At 40.0% G+C, this 22,500-nt stretch overlaps 1 protein-coding gene across 7 annotated transcripts in view; it reads right to left on the bottom strand.

Moving 5' to 3' along the window:
- The window catches only part of LOC135116190 (uncharacterized), a 108,386-nt gene that overhangs the window by 62,183 nt on the left and 23,703 nt on the right, over positions 1-22,500 (bottom strand). For 4 of the 7 annotated variants that reach the window (XM_064033510.1, XM_064033508.1, XM_064033507.1 and 1 more), the window contains exon 2: positions 2,117-2,231. In XM_064033510.1, the coding sequence (XP_063889580.1) occupies positions 2,117-2,224 (108 nt within the window). In that variant the 5' untranslated portion in view covers positions 2,225-2,231. Of the gene's footprint in view, positions 1-2,116; positions 2,232-20,365; positions 20,508-22,500 lie in introns of those variants that run through there. The other 3 variants (XM_064033511.1, XM_064033506.1, XM_064033509.1) reach the window with 2 other exon arrangements.

Below are 22,500 nucleotides of genomic sequence, written 5' to 3' on the forward strand. Positions count from 1 at the left end.
GGCTATGGTGATGGCTAAAGGTGCAAAGTGTACACTTACCTTACTACCACGGCAGCACAGGATGAGTTGGCAAGTGATGTATCCACAACTGAGGCATGCAGTGACATCCAACATCAGATGCAAGTTTGTATACACACACACACACACACACACACACATACACACACACACACACACACACACACAAAGTAATGGAGTTTGGTGAGAGTAAGAAAAGAATACAATATCATTATAAGATGGATGGTGTAAAGTTAAAGAAATCAAAAGAAAAAGTGGATATGGGAGTAATAGTTACTGAAAATTTTACTCCAGACAGACACACACTGATAAAATTACTGGAGAGATGATGAATTTGTTGAAAAGAGTAAGAATGGCATTCTCATATTTGGATGAAGAAATGATGAAGGAAGTTGCTGATTTCCATGATAAGACCAAGATTGGAATATGCAGCACTGGTGTGGTCTCCTCATACAAAGAGGAATATTATAAAACTGGAAACAGTACAAAGAGCAGTAACTAAAGTGGTTCTGGAGTTGAGTAACTCGACCTATGAAGAGAGATTAAGAATGTTGGAAATTCCTACCCTTGAAAACAGGATAGAGAGAGAGAGGGGATTTAATAAACATCCATGGAATGATAAATGGTATGGAAAATGTGGATAAAGAATGTTTTATAAATTTAGACACACAGAGTACAAGGGGACACAGTAAAAAGTTGATGAAAGTTAAATGAAGCAGAGACATCAAGAAGTATAGTTTTCCTCACAGAAGTTTGAATGAATGGAATGAACCCAGTGAAGACATTGTCAATGCCAAAATGCTTTTAAGACCAAACAGGATAGATATAGAGATGGGATACTATGAGATTACTCTCCTCCTGTAAACCATAACTAGGTAAATACACACATACACACACACACACACACAGACACACACACACACACACACACACACACACACACATACACAGATTTTACATGAATGAAATGCCAAATGGGCTGAGTAGCATCATGAACATGGTTACAAATTAGATTGAACTAATCAGGCAAATTAGGAATGTGAATTGTTGTAAGCCACAAAATTAGGCTAGTTGCATAAAAAGTGAAACAAATTTTAAAAAGTGAATATTGATGCAAAAACATGGAAGGTGTCAAAAATGGTGAGTTGAAAAGAATCAAATGAGAGTATACAATGGATATACAATAAAAAAATTATAAGGAACCTATGTGTGATAGCACAAGAGAATTTGTCATGAAAGGTCATTACCAGAATGATTGGCAGGGGATATACTATTAATTAAATTCAAAGTACCATTTCACTAAAAGGTTAATAATACAGATCATGTGATAAGTATCAGACTCTATTGTCATAGCATAGTTATTTCACTGAGGTGGTACCAAACTGGAGAAAGTACAGAAGATGGAAAGAATATTATAGCAAGCACACAAAATTCCCCTTAATAAAGAAAGAAAAAACATACTAACATACACATTGGAATATATAAAAAAAAAATAAATAAATAAATAAAAACAATGTTAATTTAAATTTATTCTAAAAATCAGTATGTGGACTTGAAAAATATAGAGAAGTGACTATCTCACAAATGGAATAACAAGAGGATATGAAACCAAGTCAAGCAATACAAGATACTTAACAATGGATATAAAAAAAATCCCATGAATGCTGTGACATTCAAAATGGTCTAGACATAAATCATACAATCAAGGAATGTCCATGAGTTTAAAAGAATATTAAACTACATGCTGTAAAAGATAACATGAGCACAGCTCACACAAATTTTGTACACTAAAACTACATGAACACACACACACACACACACACACACACACACACACACAAACACACAAACACACACACACATACAAACTTGAATCTTGATGGTCATACTGTAAAATGTTCCACTTCAAACACACCCATGCCACCTTTACACCAACCACCATTATATTGCCATTAATGTTCTTACCACCACCAACACCAACACTACCACGACCACCACCAAAACCAAACCACCACCATCACCACCACCACCACCACCACCACTACAACAACAACAACACTGTGACTACCAGTATTATCAGTATCACTACCTGTCTTACCTGCACAGGAGGTGGCACAGGTGGAACCCCTGCCTGCTGGATGGGTGCATGAGCTGCTGTCACTGCTGCTATGACCTTCATCACCAGGAGAGTTCCTAGGCTCCTCATGGCAGATCTGTAAGATACAAAGAATTAGAATGACTGGGGATGAAAAGAAACAATAAAGGAAAGAGTATTGAATAGGCAATAGAGCACAAAGAGCACAGAGCACAGGACAGTGGTATGAAAGACACAAAGATGATGCATTCCTTAGGAACAAAAAAAGGCTAAGGCTAAGGAGGGACACTGGCCAGGGGCAACAAAAATCCAATAAAAAAAAAAGCTCACTGAGATGCCAGTCCCATAAAAGGTCCAAAGCGGTAGTCAAAAATTGAAGGATAAATGTCTTAAAATCTCCATTTTGAAGGAATTCAAGTCATGGGAAGGTGGAAATACAGAAGCAGGCAGGGAGTTCCAGAGATTACCAGAGAAAGAAGAAACTCTTGTGCAGAAAGGCTGTGGGAGGAGGGGAGGCATGCAGTTAGCAAGATCATGAGAGCAGTTAGCATGAAAATAGCAGTAGAAGACAGCTAGAGATGCAACATTGCAACGATGAGAGAGAGACTGAAGACATTTGGTTAGAGGAGAGGAGTTGATGAGACAAAAAGCTTTTGATTCCACCCTGTCTAGAAGAGTGGTATGAGTGGAACACCACCCCCCAGACATGTGAAGCATACTCCGTACATGGGCAGATAAAGCCCCTGTACAGAGTTAGCAGCTGGGCAGGGGGGTGAGGAAAACTGGCAGAGACATCTCAGAAAGCCTAACTTCATAGAAGCTGTTTCAGCTAGAGATGATATGTGAAGTTTCCAGTTCAGATTACAAGTATAGGACAGACCGAGGATGTTCAGTGTAGAAGAAGGGGACAGGTGAATGTCACTGAAGAAGAGAGGATAGTTGTCTGGAAGGTTGTGTCGAGTTGATAGATGGAGGAATTGAGTTTTTGAAGCACTGAACAATACCAAGTTTGCTCTCTCTCTCTCTCTCTCTCTCTCTCTCTCTCTCTCTCTCTCTCTCTCTCTCTCTCTCTCTCTATATATATATATATATATATATATATATATATATATATATATATATATATATATATATATATATATATATATATATATATATATATATATATATATATATATATATATATATATATATATATATATATATATATATATATATATATATATATATATATATATATATATATATATCCTCTGCCAAGACAGTGTATATGCACACCTCTATACTTCTCCATTCTACCATACACTTCCCTTCCTAACCCCTCCAGACTCTCATGTACTACCACTCTCCATCGCCATGACTTCACTCTCACTGTGTCACACATTTTCTAATATTTCATTACTTTCTCTTTTTCTAACTCTCCCACTCCCAGTATTTCCATCACACTGAACTATATAAAGTCATCTAATAAAAAACACTTCTTGTCACTCATCCTTCCATCATACTTGCTCTCTTCAAGCACCACTACTAAACACGACTACTATTACACACTGTAAAAACACCACTACGATGAAATTGTCAAGGCACAAAGTAAAACAAGCTGGCTATAATGAGGGAGGCGGTGCCTTCACACACCCTCGTCTTAGGCCACAATTTTTTTCAATAAGAAAGGACCAATTACCTGTATTCTAGAACGCCATGTGGATATCATTTAACATTTCAAGGTAGGCAAAGCGTGGCTTCAAGAAAGAAAAAACAGGCAACCACTCCCCTCAAAACTAGACCTCTAAATCTCAAAACTGTTTGTTGTAGTTTTCTTTAATAATTTCACTTTTTATAAATCTTAATAAAATAAAATCACTAAAAAAGAAATATAACTTCATTATTTTGATCCTTTCACTTTTCAATTATGGATAAATAATCACAAATTATACTTCTAAATAAAAGCTAATTAAGTTAGAGGAATGGCATTCATAGAATATTTAGATAGTCAATCATCTAGATATTCACTGAGGCATATTATGCAATTTCATCATTATTGCAAATCACTGAATAACAAAGATATTAGGAGTTATATTTCTGTATAAGACTAAATTTTAATTTTTGCAGATGATCGTTGCAATATACAGCATGGTAATAATCAAGAAATGGGACAATGCTCCCCTTAAAGCTGCATCTTCAGAAGGAATGGATTGATAAGGACAACACTTGCCTTCCTAAAATTCATATATTTTCAAATATCACAACTGACTTTCCTGTCAGACTATGAACAATATATAGTGTACATAAGTAATAAAAAATGTCTGTTGTATTTTTCTAGATATAAATGAAAGTTAAAGTAAGATGATTTTCAAACTTTGTTGCTTAATGACACATTCCAACACCATACTGAACCTGTAGTCAGTGTAGAGCAGGCTGACTAAAAGAAGACACACCTACGTATCTAGAAAAGTTAGGAGGCGCACTTTTGATGATGGTGGTGATGGCCACGTCACACAGTTTGTGAATCACTGCAGTCTAGATGTAGCACAATGAGAAGTTCTTCTAATGTTATTCACACACACACACACACACACACACACACACACACACACACACACACAAACATGATGCAGTTTTCGTTATACGGCTTCATTTTTCACGTTACACTCCTTCCCTCAAGTGTAAACCAAGAGGAATATGAGAGGATGACACACACAGAGAGGGTGTAGGTGTGCCATGGACAAGTGAGTCTGTGTGAGGCTTTCAGTCAGACAAAATAAATTAATAAAAGATAAATTAGAAGAAAAATTAATATAAAAAAATCAAGGGGATAGACAGATATGGGTAAATAAATAAACAATAGCGATATTGGTGTCGCCATAACAAAGCGGATTTCACGATAAAAAAGCGAGTTTCGCCATAACGAAGCGAATTTCATAATGAAGCAAGTTTCACGATAAAAAAGCGATTTTCACGTTAATGAAGTGGGTGTCACCATAACGAAGCGATGTTGTAGTAAGTTTTCCTTGGCAGGAATTAATCTTTTCTCCCATAAGGCTCGACCCCAGGCCTGCAGGAATGTGAGAAGTCAGAATGTTCAGTTGAAAGTTCAGCCCTCCACCCCTCACACTGAACAAGAGGTCATCAGAAAGAAAATTTAGACAACTGACCAGACATTACCATGGAAGGCGCACTCATCGCCCCAAAAGAGGTCCTTCACATGGTAGTGTCTGGGGCATAGTGCAGAGCAAGTGTTTTCTCCTGTACAGGTAAGTCCTGAACACGGAATTTTGATGAGCCACTACACAATTCACCAGACATTGTCAAGGAAGGAGGAGCCCTTATCCCACCTTCAGGACCCCTCTGATGGCAGTGTCTGGTGGATGGTGCGTAGTGTTCTCTTGTTAATGATTGCCTCTTTTTGGGTGTGAGGGAATGGAAGTGGACGATCATATCTGAATGCGGAGGTAAAGGAGGAGCGGAACTAGCTGTCCAATCTCCGCCCTGGGCCCCGGGTGGAACCAGACAGCCACCCTTCCCTCCATCATGCTCCCCTTGTCCTCCACGGGCCGGAACAAATTTTTGTTTCAGTTTCCAAAAAACAACATTTAATTTTGCACGCAGTACATGAAAAACGAGTTTAGTCGACGCGTGAGAAAATCGGTTCATCATTGAGGTGACGAGAGGGGACCTTTTACCTGAGTACCTGCGTGAACTGCCATCCCACACTGCAAATGATTTACTTGGGGTAATGACTTCAGTTTGCCTGCAGTAGGCATCAGAGACGAGTTGGAAAGAAATAAAACTTGTGTTTTTAGATAGTCACCGCATAACACTTACTGACAAGTTGCTAGAATCGACGACAACTACCTGTTTCACCACCTCTCTCTCTCTCTCTCTCTCTCTCTCTCTCCATACACACACACGTGTGTGTGAGGGTTCAAGACGAGTACACTACAACGTTCATAAACAGCTAATGAAATAGTAAAGTTTGATAAGATATCAGTTTTGCATCTGGAGTGGGACGATAACGAAAAAGCGGGACAAACATTAAAAAAGCGGGATAGTTTGCTACAACCGGGACATACCGTACGTTGAAAAAGCGGTATTATATCGCCTAAAAGCGGAATTCTGGTCACCTTATTTATATATAAAGGAGTTGAAGCACACAATAAGAATACCATCAGAAATAGTAACGATTATTATGATAGAAATCATAATAGTAATACTAATAATCAATTACTCTTGTTATTTTTAAAGATAAGGAAGTAGGGAGAATAAGCTGATCTATATTAATTTCTATTGCCCGGTATGCAAAAAAAGAAAAAAAAAAAACTTTTCTTGAGGAGTCAGAACGTTCACAGCGTGTTGGAACATGAGACAAAGCTTAGAATAATTTCTCACAAGCTGCACAAATGAAAGCAGCAGCAGGTATCTAAAATCCATACCTATCTATGTCCATCATTTAAGCGCGTTTACGGTGACCATTCGACACTGTAAAACGCGCTTCTTTGCGGCCATAGTTAGGTAGATGTGGATTTTAAATTGATCACCACGTGTAGGCCGACTGGCTTAATGCAGCTTCCTTGATGTCCTTATCATCACTTCGTGTTAAATACGCAATCATTACCACTAACACCACTACTACTACTACTACTACTACTACTACTACTACTACCACCACTATTACTACTACTATTATAGTTTATTATAACCACTAAAAGCCTATGAAATAAGGAGACACCACCGCTACGACGTGGTTATGTACTTACCATCACCACCAACACCACGTGTCATGTGACAGATTAAACCCAAGATACACACGTATATAGTTGAAAAAAGCTGTAGAGGCACACTAGTTTACTCTTCGTTACATACGTTTTGGGATGTACACGATTTCCATCTTTAGACTACAGCCCAATAAAAAAAAAAAAATAATAATAATAATAAATAAACAAAAAAAAATAAAAACTCAGTAAGAGGGATGAAGCAACTGAACTTACAACAGCTGGAAACTACCTGGGCTACTGTCAATACCAACAAACGAACACACACACTATTTTACCGTGGATGGCTCCTATTAGTAGAAAGGAAACAACACAAACTATGTTATCCTCTCACGATATTAAGTATACCGAAATGCACAAACTAATACAACCCTATCTAAGAAAAAAAAAATGTAACAGAAAGCTTATCACATTATTACCAAACACTGAATTTGAAAGCAGTGCCATTAAAGTTCATTTTAAGCTTATATTGACAAATTAGCAGAGATTCGGCTATTCCGAGATCTGCTTCACTGCACGCGCCGAGGCAAGCTGCCATCACGATATGCCCCGCCCACCATTTAAGTCGTGACGTCGATGTGACGCTTTAACTATGGCATACTGGTAATCACCGACCAACTGGTGCTTCTGTCTGTATGTAAGCTGCTTCAGATTCAATGCCTCAGGGTTACTCATACTTCTGAGTTGTGCCTGATTTTGGGAGTGAATTCGAGGCGGGAGATCAGGCCTCATATTTCTTGCCAATCATTCGTATTAAAAATGCTAGTTTCACTTTTATATTATAGTTCTATAAATTTTACTTAAGATGACAGAGGGCGTTCAAAATATAAAAAAGGTAAAAAAAAAAAAAATAAATAAATACTGCTCTCTGTAACATGCATGGAGCGTGTAGCAATGACCATATTTTTCATGTAAATAATCAGTAATTTCTTTTATTCTCGCAAACATGATTTTTATATAAGTACCATACTGAATCTACAGTAGGGGTGAAATAGTGTGTGTTTGTGTGTGTGTGTGTGTGTGTGTGTGTGTGTGTGTGTGTGTGTGTGTGTGAGAGAGAGAGAGAGAGAGAGAGAGAGAGAGAGAGAGAGAGAGGAGAGAGAGAGAGAGAGAGAGAGAGAGAGAGAGAGAGAGAGAGAGAGAGAGAGTACTACAGTACGTATGTGTAGGGGGTAAAAAAAGGCAGAACTGCCAGTTGGGTCGGTGATTACTACTACGTCATAGTTAAACGTCACGCCAACGTCACGACCTGAATGGTGGGCGGGGCATGTATCGTGACAGCAGCTTGCCTCGCTACGGGCCTCTGAATATTTTACCTTAGTTTACCCCAAATTTACTCATATAAATATCATTATCATAGACATTTAACACCAAAGCATAATTTTGTCTATTAGGTCGGGGGCTCAAACATCCACTGCCAAAGTTACATCTTTGTCCGACGTCTCCGTTACATCTTTGTTACGTCTTTGTTAAGACACTATTAAGAAAAAAATAAATATATAAAAAAAGTAGGACACGGCCGCTGAAATCCTTAGTAGTTCTAAAGATAAACATTTGTGTTTGAACGAGACGTGAAACCAACTTATTTGGCTGAGCAGTCAGGACATACGAAGTAATATACGACACTGGAGCAAGGTGTCCTTGTACCTGAAGAAGGATCCTAAATTATTATGATTTGTGAATATGAATCTGAGAGAGAGAGAGAGAGAGAGAGAGAGAGAGAGAGAGAGAGAGAGAGAGAGAGAGAGAGAGAGAGAGAGAGAGAGAGAGAGAGAGAATATTTCAACAAACGAGTTGGCTTTGGGTAATGGACGTAAACCAGTAAAAGGTCTGGAAGGTGACTGACGAGCGAAGCTGTCAGTAATGCAACAGTGGAAGCACCCCGCTCATCGCGCACTTGCCTAATCAATCTAGCTAGCTCAAAACTTTGCAGGAGCCCAATGGTTGCGCTATATACCGTTGGATAGGAAATTTCATTCTGTATTTAGTGGTATCCATCCGCTCCCGTTGAGACAAAATGAAGTTGGTGAAAATCGCAGAAAACTGGCGGTCACTTTACAAAAAGTTTTATACTGTATTTTGCGCATGTGCAAGTGTTGCAAATTTGACATGATTTTTCGTCATAACTTATATTACTCTTATTACTAACAAAATTTGAGCTTGATCAGTTAATTAGTTACAAAGTTGTAATTTTGACTTTGCGAATGCGCAGCGCTATTTCAAAGATGACATAAGGAATTTTATGAAAATTATAACATGACACCTCTTAAGTTTCGTTAAAATTGCTTGAGTAGTTTTGAGAAATCTCATTTTCGACGCCCTTCTACTTTTTGCAAGTTACCCATTGACTTCACCCAAAAAAGGAAATGAAAGCTATATCATATAAAGTTGTGCTATCATATGGTGCTAATTTCGCTACGATCGACCGCGTAGTTCAGGAGATATTAGCGTTTGAATAGCGTTACGGTCGGGCCAGGCAGCTCAAAATGACACAATTTCCATAGTAAACTTCCCTTAGCTGTTAATCATTCACAAGAAGCAGTGCTCTTCATTGTTCCTAGTGGCAACAGATGCAGCAGCAGTAGCAGCAGCAGCAGCAGCAGCAGCAGCAGCAGCAGCAGCAGCAGTAGTAGTAGTAGTAGTAGTAGTAGTAGTAGTAGTAGTAGTAGTAGTAGTAGTAGTAGTAGTAGTAGTAGTAGTAGTATCTTTGTTTAACCAAATATATATTTACTGTAAAATATATAACTATTGCTATGAATAAATATTTCAAATGTTTAAAATGTTTCAACAATAACAATAGTAGTAGTAGTAGTAGTAGTAATTTGCTATCACCATCTTTTATTATCTATTAGGAAATCTAAGCTTTACTAATCGAAACAACGCGCTTGTGTGTGTGTGTGTGTGTGTGTGTGTGTGTGTGTGTGTGTGTGTGTGTGTGTGTGTGTGTGTGTGTGTGTGTGTGTGTGTGTGTGTGTGTGTGTGTGTGTGTGTGTGTGTGTGTGTGTGTGTGTGTGTGTGTGGTTAACAATAAAAAAAAAAAAGGTACGTGTAGGGCTGATCGCTTCTTGCAGCTTCCTTTATTTTCTTATGTTGTTATGTTCATACTGCACCATGATTCCCAGGCATCGCCGCAACCACCAACACCAACCACACCTTTCCCACCTACAGTCAGTCACCACCACATACGCGCTTCCATAACCACACAACACTCAACCCTGCCCGCTTCACTGAACATCCCGCCGCAGGAGTACGCCTCGCGCCGCAGTGTTTTCCGCGTGACACAATTCCCAAAGAGTGTTAAAAGAGACCGTCACCAAGCCAGGAGGGGAAGGGAAGGCAAGGGAAGGGGCAAGGCGAACAGACTGGTAAGCAAACTATAGTTAAGTGGTGGTGGTGGTGGTGGTGGTGGCTGACATATGGTGAGTGATCCATATGTGTTTGTGTGTCACTCGCAGGCTTCCTTAAGGGCTACTTCTCACACACACACACACACACACACACACACACACACACACACACACACACACACACACACACACACACACACACACACACACACACACACACACACACACACACACACACACACACACACACACACACACACACACACTTTCCCGTTTGGTAATTAGTATTGAGAGCATCGACCTAAAAAAATAAATAAATGGTAAATAAGTAAAAAAAGTTTTCTAAACGCTATACGTCAGTTTATCAGTTAGCCAGGGCTTGTTTTCTTGCCACCAGACGTGCAATTTTTTTTTTTTTTATTTGTTAGTAAGACTTGTCAATTAACTCTCTTGACCATTTGACTGCAGCATTTATCAATTTTAACCCTAGACAATTGTACTAAGCAACAATAAAACTACAGGTGATAGATCTGAACAATTCAATCAGTACTTTTGATATCTGGTGCCTTGCTAAATACTCTCAACTTTCAGCAGGCCACTTTATCAAGTTTGGTGAGAAACCATTGCTATCAATGTCAATAATTCTCTCTCTCTCTCTCTCTCTCTCTCTCTCTCTCTCTCTCTCTCTCTCTCTCTCTCTCTCTCTCTCTCTCTCTTGACGAGACCACCAGCTACAAGTCATAAATGAGCGAGATTTCCGAGGTGTCTTTATTTCTATCGAGACCTGCAATAATTCATGCGAGGCACTGACATGAGACACATGGTAGTGTCTCATGTCTCCTATAGAGGCTATTATTTTATATATATATATATATATATATATATATATATATATATATATATATATATATATATATATATATATATATATATATATATATATATATATATTGTGTGTGTGTGTGTGTGTGTGTGTGAGAGAGAGAGAGAGAGAGAGAGAGAGAGAGAGAGAGAGAGAGAGAGAGAGAGAGAGAGAGAGAGAGAGAGAGAGAGAGAGAGAGAGACTATATCCTAAGCGCATTAACTATTTAGTGTTCTTCACGGCTTTGAAGAACACTAAGGTTCTCTCTCTCTCTCTCCTCTCTCTCTCTCTCTCTCTCTCTCTCTCTCTCTCTCTCTCTCTCCATATCTCACTACCTGCAGAACGAGTGCCGCAGTATACAAACAGTGCAGTTAAATTAAGAGCGCACGTTCAACACTTACAAGGAATTTATTAGTGAAATTAAACTTATTCACACACACACACACACACACACACACACACACACACACACACGCATCTAAGCAGTAAAATGCGAGAAACAATTCATTTGAAGGCAATTTGCTTGAGCCGTAACCAAAAGGATTCTACTTGATAATTTATTCATAATTCATTCATGGAAAGAACAAGTAATGCGATTCGATACTGTAAATTTATACAAAAAAGCACTATCAAACTGAACTTCCCAAGAAAATTTAGGCATTTAGTGGGAAACGTTGTGGTTGAAACCACTAATATAGGCGATAAAATGGGTTTGTTCGTAAAGATCTATGTAAATATGGTGAGTCTGTACGTGTTCGTGCCTCATGTCATCTGCCTCTAAGCTCGAAGTGCTTAAATGTCAAGACATCGACGTACCAGGAATGATTGAAAACGCGCGATATTAAAGGAGGCGAGAAGGAAGGGGAAGGTTGGAGAGACAAGGGAGGAGAGGGCAGTGGGGTGGATGAGTAATTCAATGGCATTCCCTATTTTCCCACGGCAAGAAGACAGCAGGTTGGGTAAGTCTGTCAGGCGTTGGGTTGAGAAATCCGTCTTGTCTTTTATTTCTATCAGTGTCTTCCTTCGTTTATAATGATTTATGATTTGTTTTGTCTCATTTATTTACCTACACATTTACAAATATCTATCGTGTTTGTTCCAGTCTAAGGTATTCAGTGTCCCTCTCGTTTACACTGCTAACTCCAGCATCTCTGTTTACTTTAAGAGAAACTCTGATACTTTCTTCACAAGCCGCGCGAGATTCATCAGATAAAGCGCATCGCGAGAATGAGGCAGGTTCTTCCACATTTAACACTCAACAATGCCTACGAATTTATCACAAGCGGAGAGAGAGAGAGAGAGAGAGAGAGAGAGAGAGAGAGAGAGAGAGAGAGAGAGAGAGAGAGAGAGAGAGAGAGAGAGAGAGAGAGAGAATAAGCGACGTATTTCCAGGCAAGTTTTGGCACACTCATGACGAGAGAAAGCCGCATTATGATACGGACTCTTAGCAGCAGCAGCAGCCGTAGTAGTAGTAGTAGTAGTAGTAGTAGGAGGAGGAGGAGGAGGAGGAGGAGGAGGAGGAGGAGGAGGAGGAGGAGGAGGAGGAGGAGGAGGAGGAGGAGGCAACAAAAACCAATGATAAAAAAGAAGACAACACAGGAGAATTACTTCGATCACATTTTCACTCAGCGTCTGTATGGTGGACGCTTTGCTTACTGCACTGTACTATTCCACCAAAAATCGCATACATACCAGGTGTAGCAGATACCACACTAAAATCATACTCAAAATGATATCTCATACTCTTCCTCTCTCTTCCTGTCAGGCATTAATCCAGGTGGTTCGTCCTGCTTCCGCCCTGCTAACCTACTTGAGTCCTGCTAACGAGACATACCGAGGTGTCCCCTCCGCCCCCGTGACCTCCCCTTTCTCTACAGGCCCAGGTCGAGGCAGGCATAGAAAATGTGGCCCCAGAGAGCAGCGCAGACACGACCCGGGCGCAGCAACAACAACATCCATACACGCACACACATATACGCACACACAAAGCACCGGACACAGCACAATAGTCCCGGTATATACGCAGACAAAATGACACAGGAAATGTAATACCCATGTGAACATTGTCTTGCTCGCCGACGCAGAAAGAAGGCAGGAAGGTCTACAAGAAACGTGAGGAAAATGACTCGACCTCCTTCGTGGTGTGTGTGTGTGTGTGTGTGTGTTGTGTGTGTGTGTGTGTGTGTGTGTGTGTGTGTGTGTGTGTGTGTGTGTGTGTGTGTGTGTGTGTATGTGTGTGTGTGTGTGTGTGTGTGTGTGTGTGTGTGTGTGTGTGTGTGTGTGATCGAACCATGAAGAATACGTGAAAGTTTATTCCATCTTATTACAGCCCCTCCTCCTCCCGCGTTCTCTCTTTCTCTCTCTCTCTCTCTCTCTCTCTCTCTCTCTCTCTCTCTCTCTCTCTCTCTCTCTCTCTCTCTCTCTCTCTCTCTCTCTGTCACACTATGATACTACTATTATTACTAACAACAACAACAACAACAATAATTAATAATAATAATAACAATAATAATAATAATAATAATAATAATAATAATAATAATAATAATAATAATAATAATAATGTAAAAGCTCTAACGCTACAAATTTTCATAACGTTACATTGCATATGGCAAGAATTGGATAAAATTAGATTACATACAGTAGGTCAAGTGAGTACTTGTGGGTTCATCATAATTGTCACGGCTCGAACTCAAGAAAACTGTGACATCTGAAGTGACGCATGAGCGAGCACTGGAAAAGTTATAGATTCTGCAAACAACGAATCAGACAAACTTTTAGATATTCTGTAATTATTTTGTATCTGGAAGACGATCGTCAAAAACAACAACGATGAAGACGGACGACAACAGCAGCAACAGACACAACAATAACAAAAAGAGCGATAACACCACCGACAATAGTAACATCAACAACTACAATACCACCACCACCACCACCACCACCATCACTACCACCACCACCACCACCACCACCACCAACAACAACAACAACAAAAACAAAAACAAAAACAAACCAACTGAAACGACAGAAACCTTAAATGTCGCACCGACAATACCACCACCACCACCACCACCACCACCACCAACAACAACAACAACAACAACAACAACAACAACAAATTAAAACGACAGAAACCTTAAATGTCGCACTTGATCATTTTTCACCGATATTTTTTTTTTTCGTTACAACAATACAGTGAAATAAGAACGATTTCAAGAGACATTTTCTATTCCGTAAACTAGGATTATTCATAAGGGAAAATGGTGGTATATGAATAGCTTCTGGGCGCCATATCAACGGAGAGGTATTGGGCATTAACCTGACTGCAATCCCTTTTCCTCAAAATTAATAAAATGGCCACGTGTAGATTTAGTACAATCTCGGAAGACAACACAGATAGCAAAGGAATGGCTGAGTGGTTTAAACCTTTAATTAAAAGCACACAGATTCATTTCTGCCCAGTGAAATCTATTTTTTAGGGTTACTGATATAAATTATTAGTGTTATATTGTCATTGTAGTCAAAGGGTTGATTACAGCGTCTACCAAATAACAATTTCTCGGTTAGTGCTGATCTTGCATATAAGGAAAGATTAATCAATTTTCATTTCTAATACGAAGGCGGCTTTAATTCATTATTGCTCACTAGAACATGCCACCCCTCACCCACGCAGCAGAGCAGTGGGCAGACCCCTCCCTCTAAAGGCTTTGCTGTCTATATGGACTTCCTCAACAAACATGCATGGTAATTTTGTGAAGAAGGGGAATCGAAGAACTTCTCAATAAAATTCCTGCAATACATCACCATCTATTCTTGACGTAAGTATTATTTGTCACTGAAAACAACGCTGGAATTACCAAAGCGTATGGAATCGTTTTACTTTTATTTATTTATCTCTTTTTTTTAAGAAAGATGTGAAGTACGAACTAAATTGCATCTCTCTCTCTCTCTCTCTCTCCTCCCTCTCTCTCTCTCTCTCTCTCTCTCTCTCTCTCTCTCTCTCTCTGGCTTGCACATTCCTCTTCCACGTTTTCACCCTATTCCTGTTCATCCTGTTCATCCAACCACACCTACATCTCCTACCCCACCTCCACCCCTCTCCCCCCACACATACAGGACAGCGACAACTCCTCCGTGCCCCTCGTTGTGCCGCCGTCCGTGGGAGTTAAATACGAGACATGAATTGTTACGTTTCGCTTTCCTGATGATAGATACCTTTCCATCTGTGTGTGTGTGTGTGTGTGTGTGTGTGTGTGTGTGTGTGTGTGTGTGTGTGTGTGTGTGTGTGTGTGTGTGTGTGTGTGTGTGTGTGTGTGTGTGTGTGTGTGCCGGAATGCCTGGTATTTCATTACTTTCCTCACTCAACATTCAAGTTAGCGGGCACCCCACGTCGACTGATGTTGGATTTATTCCCAAACTCGACCTCGCTAGTGTGAAAATTTCAGGCCGACAGACAGGTAGATCGAGCGCTCTTCAGGCAATGTCACTAACTCTGTCACCGTAAATATGCTACCAGAGGACGCGCAAACATGGTAACGCAACCACTGACTAATGCTGTCACTCCCTGAATGGTTTAACTGTTCCCGTTATTTTAAACTGAGCGACAAACTAATGTATTTCTATCAAAAGTCTAATTAATTTTAAGATGCTGGACTATCTAAATAAAAATAATTTGTGATCTTGCAATTAAATAAGGCTATGGAAAAAAAAAGTACATTTGCTGCACGTTTCAGAACAAGACTGTACAAGTACTGTACCTGAAAGCATCGGTCAGCGGCACGTTCCCGTGTTCCCAGGAGAATAAATAATACTATGATAGAGAGTGATAACTGTCTTATATTATTATTACTGCTGAAACATTTCTTTACATTTCTTAGTCTGGGCTCCTCCCCCACCTCCCTCCCCTCCAAGGAAGGTTCAGAACTCGTGCCGTGTCTGTGGTCTGCAGCATGTGGCTCACTTACGGAGACGAGAAAGCCTCAGAGTCCTATATACTGGACACACCCACACACACACACACACACACACTAAAACAGCTTCCATGAAATCACGTGCTCCATGTCGTCTCTGCCAATTTTTCTGCACCTCTGAGACGTTAACTTTGTACAAAAGGCCTTATCTGTTCTTGTATGGAATATGACTCCTATATATAAAGGCGGGATCGTGGCTCCACCTACACATCCTTACTAAGCAGATTGGAGACGGAATTTTTTTTTTTTTTCGCCTCAACTCTCCTCTTTTGACTGTCTTGAATCTCACTCAAAGCTACAATCTTGCATCCATTATTTTCTACCAATATGAACACTACTGTCATGAATAATTAACTACTACTTCCATGCCTTTCACTGGTAAACTATGGACTTATGCCTGTTTCCATTTTCCCCGCCTTCCTATCACTTGAACTATCAGCTAAACTGGTTCCCGATTCAGATTTTTATTTCTCTTCAACTTAACTGATGGCAAAAACGAAGCAGACTTTTAAACTCTATTATTAGGCTAACTCCCTTCACACGTTGAAACTAACACTAACACTAACACACACACACACACACACACACACACACACACACACACACACACACACACACACTTCCTTATGGTGACTTGCAGTAACTCATCCATTCATTCTGGGCTGAGCGAGGTGTGACATCACATGGTGGGATGGGAGGGAAGAGGAGGATAGACCCAGAGAGAGAGAGAGAGAGAGAGAGAGAGAGAGAGAGAGAGAGAGAGAGAGAGAGAGAGAGAGAGAGAGAGAGAGAGAGAGAGAGAGAGAGAGAGAGAGAGAGATGAAGGAATAGCGAAAAATGGGAAAAGAAGAAAAGAGAATGAGAAAGGAAAAAAGGAAAGGAAAAGAAGGTAATATATATATATATATATATATATATATATATATATATATATATATATATATATATATATATATATATATATATATATATATATATATAATGATGAGGGTAAAAAAGGACTAAAAACTGCAAAAGAAAGAAAAAAGGGAGGGAAGGAAGTTAGGGCGGAAAGGCAGAGGAAAGGCAAAAGAGAATAAATTAAATGAGAAAAAGAGAAAAACAGGAGTGATGAAAGTGAGAAAGAAGAAAAAAGCGAGTATGGACTAACAAAGAAGGAGAAACAAAAAGTAAAAAATAAAGTAAAGGAGTAAGAAAAATGAAAGATGGAAGGTGTGGGAATGAGAAAGATGAGGTGGAGGACACAGGAGAATGAAGGAAAGGAACTGTCTTGAAGAAGGGAAGAGGATGCGAGGTAGAAGGCAAACAGAACAAAGGGAGGGGATGGAAGAGAGAGAGAAAGGAGGGAGAGGGAGGAAGGAAAGATAAGGGAGGGATGAAGTAGGTAGAAAGGAAGACTGTTGTGTGTTCCAGGACTTTCTCTTTAGTGTGTCATCAAATTTCTCTAAAAACTAATTAGGTATCTCTCTCTCTCTCTCTCTCTCTCTCTCTCTCTCTCTCTCTCTCTCTCTCTCTCTCTCTCTCTCACACACACACACACACACACACACACACACACACACACACACACACACATTTAACATCCATACACATAACTATCTTTCATACTGCCCGCTATAAACACCACCTGCTTCCGAATTTCTCGCCACCTCTCACGCTTGGGTAATTTCACACTCTCTCTCTCTCTCTCTCTCTCTCTCTCTCTCTCTCTCTCTCTCTCTCTCTCTAATCGCTCCTCTGACGCTGGCTGGCATTTGCTTCATTAGTGTAAAAGGAAAGTGGTGCATTAATGTTCACAGTGATTTAATTAATAAAACACAACACGTATTCAGAGAGAGAGAGAGAGAGAGAGAGAGAGAGAGAGAGAGAGAGAGAGAGAGAGAGAGAGAGAGAGAGAGAGAGAGAGAGAGAGAGAGAGAGAGAGAGAGAGAGAGAGTCACGAACAGTTTTTTCCCTCCATATCAAAGAGAGTGATCATGAACAAGATTTTATTTTTATCTACATATTTTATTTACATATTAATTTATTTGCCAGTCTGTAATGAATGAGTCTTCCTAATAAAAGATCTCGTTCCTGTGCATCATCACCGCCAATTATAAGACGATCTACGTGTATGAGCGGCACTTAATGACATCTCGATGGGAATCTGTGAAATATACTCAATCGATTCGACTTTACCTCGATTGCTTTCATTGGGGTTTCCAAGGGAGCTTTACCATTTAGTGGGGGTTTAGCCTGAATTCTGTGCCGTCAATGGGAAAAAATCCTAATAACTACTAACCTAATAACCTACTTATAACAGTATAATAATGCACTTAAAGACAACGACGACAATTAATGCTGATACCACACAACGCAACGAAAGACGAGAGAGAGAGAGAGAGAGAGAGAGAGAGAGAGAGAGAGAGAGAGAGAGAGAGAGAGAGAGAGAGAGAGAGAGAGAGAGAGAGAGAGAGAGAGAGAGACCTATACACTCTCGATCTACGAAAATACGAATTTCAGAAGGGACGAATTGTAAGAAAATTTTGACCTTTTCGTATAAGCAAATGGCTTCCACAAAGTACTGAAAAATGCAGTGAATAGAAAAAAAAAAAAAAACACAAATCTAAAGCTGTTCTAATTTTTGTTTATTTATTTACGAATGATTTTTAAGAGACTGATCACTAGTAAAAAAGAATGTAAGAATCATAATATTTTAAAAAGTAAAATAAAACAAAATATCAACGAAGAGCAAATGAAAAAAGAAAAAAAAACATTAAAAGATGAAAAGATTAAGGAAAACTTAAGAAAAATATATACTGGAAAGAGAAGAAAGTAATGAATGACGGGAGGCATCATAACGCGGCACAACCAAGGGAAAGACAGAAACAATTAACAGTAAACGTGAAAGAAAGCGACAAGAACGAGATCCGCGAGTAACTGTTAAAATAGTAATATTACTACTACGTATTTCCGGCAGACATGCACTAGTAGTTGTGACTTTCTCTCTCTCTCTCTCTCTCTCTCTCTCTCTCTCTCTCTCTCTCTCTCTCTGGGACTACCTTCTTTATGAACCATGAAATCTGTGTTATCTTAATCTCTCTCTCTCTCTCTCTCTCTCTCTCTCTCTCTCTCTCTCTCTCTCTCTCTCTCTCTCTCTCTCTCTCTCTCTCTCTCTCTCTTTCTCTCTCTCTCAACGCCATAGCCTCAACCACTACCCATCACCTCCCGTCACCATCACACAACACAACACTAGCCCACCCCGCCATCCACACAGCAGCACCGTGACACCACCAAGCCTGCGTAAATCAAAGACGATGTACGCACTCTCATCAGTCAGGCAGTCCCTTGCTCGCTCAATCAGCCACGCATCTATCCATCTATCCATCCATCCATCCGTCCAGACAGACAGACAGACAGACAGCTAAACAGCTAACCAACCAGCCAGCTAGATAGACAGACAGACATGCAACCCTTCTCCATCCACTCATTCATCCATCCATCCATCCAACCATCCAGGCAGATAACCAGTCGGTAAGCCAGTCAGTCAGGAATTTGGTTTTGCTCCGTGAATGTGCAGCGCCTTATGACGCCATATTATTGAACCTCAATTTCAGAACCCCATTTGAAAAAAAAAGTAAATACCAACACCACCACCACTACTACTACTACTACTAATAATAATAATAATAATAATAATAATAATATTATTATTATTATTATTAATAATAAGGGAAAGACAACAGAACAAACTTTCTCTCAGCCTCGTGATAGGAAGCATGACGTTAAGAAACTCACACCACACAATATTCGTATTGATGTGTAAGAAATACCTCTCAAGCAAAACTAAGCTAAACTTTACAATCGCTGCTGAACCGAACTCGTGACTATAATAATTAGTACACTTCAGCACAGACACGATAGCGTGGTTGTCGAGGTGGAAGCCACACCCCGCACACAACGAACCCAGTGTAAGAACATAGGACGTTCGAGAAACCAATAGGCCTACATGTGTCTAAAAGATGCCTATACACATGCTCGTAAAAAACTCAGGTCCATCTAACATTTCCATCCATAAATCTGTCTAATCTTTTATTACAACTCCTTACTGACTCAGCATTAACAATACGATGACTGAATTTACTCCAGTCATCCACATCCACATTGGAAAAACCCACACATGAAGATCGGACATCCTATTTTTTGAGGGTGTTGGGAGGTACGCAAACTATGTTAGATTATGTTAAGTTAATGTAGTTTAGGTTTGATCTGATTGGCTGACCCTTCATGTGATCCCGTAGTATATAATCTAACATACGTACCTTTGAGAATCACGAACTGGAAACAGGCAAGGGAACTACGAATGTAAGAGGCGGTGAGGAAGAAGGAGCAGGATCACTCAGTGTTCACAGGCCCACACACGCGCGTTCCCTCCTTAACGACCCCTTAACACAACCTGAAGCCCCCGCCATCTTCCACGCGGCTTATATATGCTGGTGACGGTCAAGGTTGCCGGTTCGCGTGTAACCCCTGCCCCCACCTCAAAGCCTGACACATAAAAGCTCAGTTCTCTAGATGTTAAAAATACAGAGAGGAACTTACGTGCTATTTTTAAAAGAAGGAAAATAAGAATCCCGATGCAGTAACCAGACGGATAAAATAGAGAGTGAGGTTTACTTGAGTGGTGGAATGTTGTAGCAGTCTCTCCCTCCCTCCCTCCCTCCCTCCCTCTGGACCAGGCACTTTCTATCTCCGCCCTATATCATAGCCACACCTTTCCTCCTTCCCTCCCTTTCTTTGCCTGTCCGACTCAGACTTATCTAATTCTTTCTTATCTTACTTGTTCTCCTGCTCTCTTTCCCTCCCAGCCATTTTACCTTATCTTCCACATTCCTTTCTTATCTAATTCCAGTTCACTTAATCCATCCTTTCTATTATACCTTCCTTTCGACAATTTTTCTCTTCCTTCCCTCCTTATTATGGCAACTGTCATTCTTCCTCCTTCCCTTCATCTATGTAATGAGTTATCCTCTTCCTCCTTTTCTGCAGCAACTCTTTCTCTTCCTCTTTCCAAACTCCCTGCAATAACTCTTCTTCCATCTCTCCGTCCTCCTCAACAGATGCGTTAATAATGATAGCAGGTTTATTTTCACCTACAGCGGTTATTCTTCCTGCAAAACATGGATTTTAGTAAACAGCTACACATTAAAAACACAACAATAAAGTGAAAGATGCACGAATGGGTTAAGACGTGAATTACGGTTTTGTTTTATTTTTTTTTTATTTTCGATTAGATTATGTAGTTTCACGTCAAAACATATAGACATGTAGAGAAGTGCGTAAACACCAGTCATCCCAGCTACTTTTTGGATGGGTAAGATTGGTTAGGTTAGATTAGATTAAGTACCTTAATCTAGTCAAACCTAAACAAAACTAACATCACATTACCTAACCTGTCCTAGCGCATCTCAAAAATTGCTAGGTTGATTCATCTGCGTGTGATTTGTTACATAAGTCACGGGCGTTGAGTTAACCCGATATAGAAAGTGGGCGTGATACACGGGTTTTCTTTCCCGCCCACCATTATGCTGGTCACACCGGGAAGAGAGCAACCACTGAGTAAACTACACCCACACCATCACCATCACCGTTACCTCCATTTCTCTTCTCTCATCTCTCTCATCTCTAGCCACCCACAGCCCTTCCAGCCAATAAAATAAACACAAAGGACGAACAAATGAGCACCCCCTGTTGGCACTTAAAAGACATAGTGGTGGGTCACACTGAACAAAGATACGTCTTTTAGGGGACGACCACAACTTGCAGATTGGAATAATATAAGAACTTTTGAGTATACGTGATGGGCATATAGATTGCCACCTTACACACAATGAAGTGTTAGAGTTGTTTGCTGACATGTTTACTGTACCTAGTGTCTTGTACGTATGCTTTTATTTTTTCTCTTATAATTTAGCACACATGGTTTCATTACTAGTACGTGTTAGGTTAGGAAACTTAAGAATTGTACTTGCTACGAATAAAGATTTGCACTGTATTGTATTGCATTGTACTGTATTGTACTCAAGTAAGGCATGTAGGATACTAAAGGCAAAGGCTCCCCTACTGATCCCTTCATCCCATCACCGCCTCTCCCCACGCCAGCTCCAATCTTCCCAACACCCACACTGCCCCACGACTCAAGGCTCTCATCTAACTTGTCTTCCCCGTCAGCCTCACCCCACTGCTTCACTCACATACTTCATCGAAAACAGCGGTAAATACAATGAAGGCAGAATTTCACCTACATTTGTTAGATTTTGCTTACGGTAGTTTAAATTTCACACCGATTTTTTTTTCTTAATCTTCCTCCCTTTCACAATGACAGCACAAAGAAGAAATAAGCAGCAGCATATCTCCTGGTCTTTACGAGGGTGTATGTAATAAGATACACCATCTA

Source organism: Scylla paramamosain, chromosome 30, assembly GCF_035594125.1.
Source record: "Scylla paramamosain isolate STU-SP2022 chromosome 30, ASM3559412v1, whole genome shotgun sequence".
NCBI lineage: Eukaryota > Metazoa > Arthropoda > Malacostraca > Decapoda > Portunidae > Scylla > Scylla paramamosain.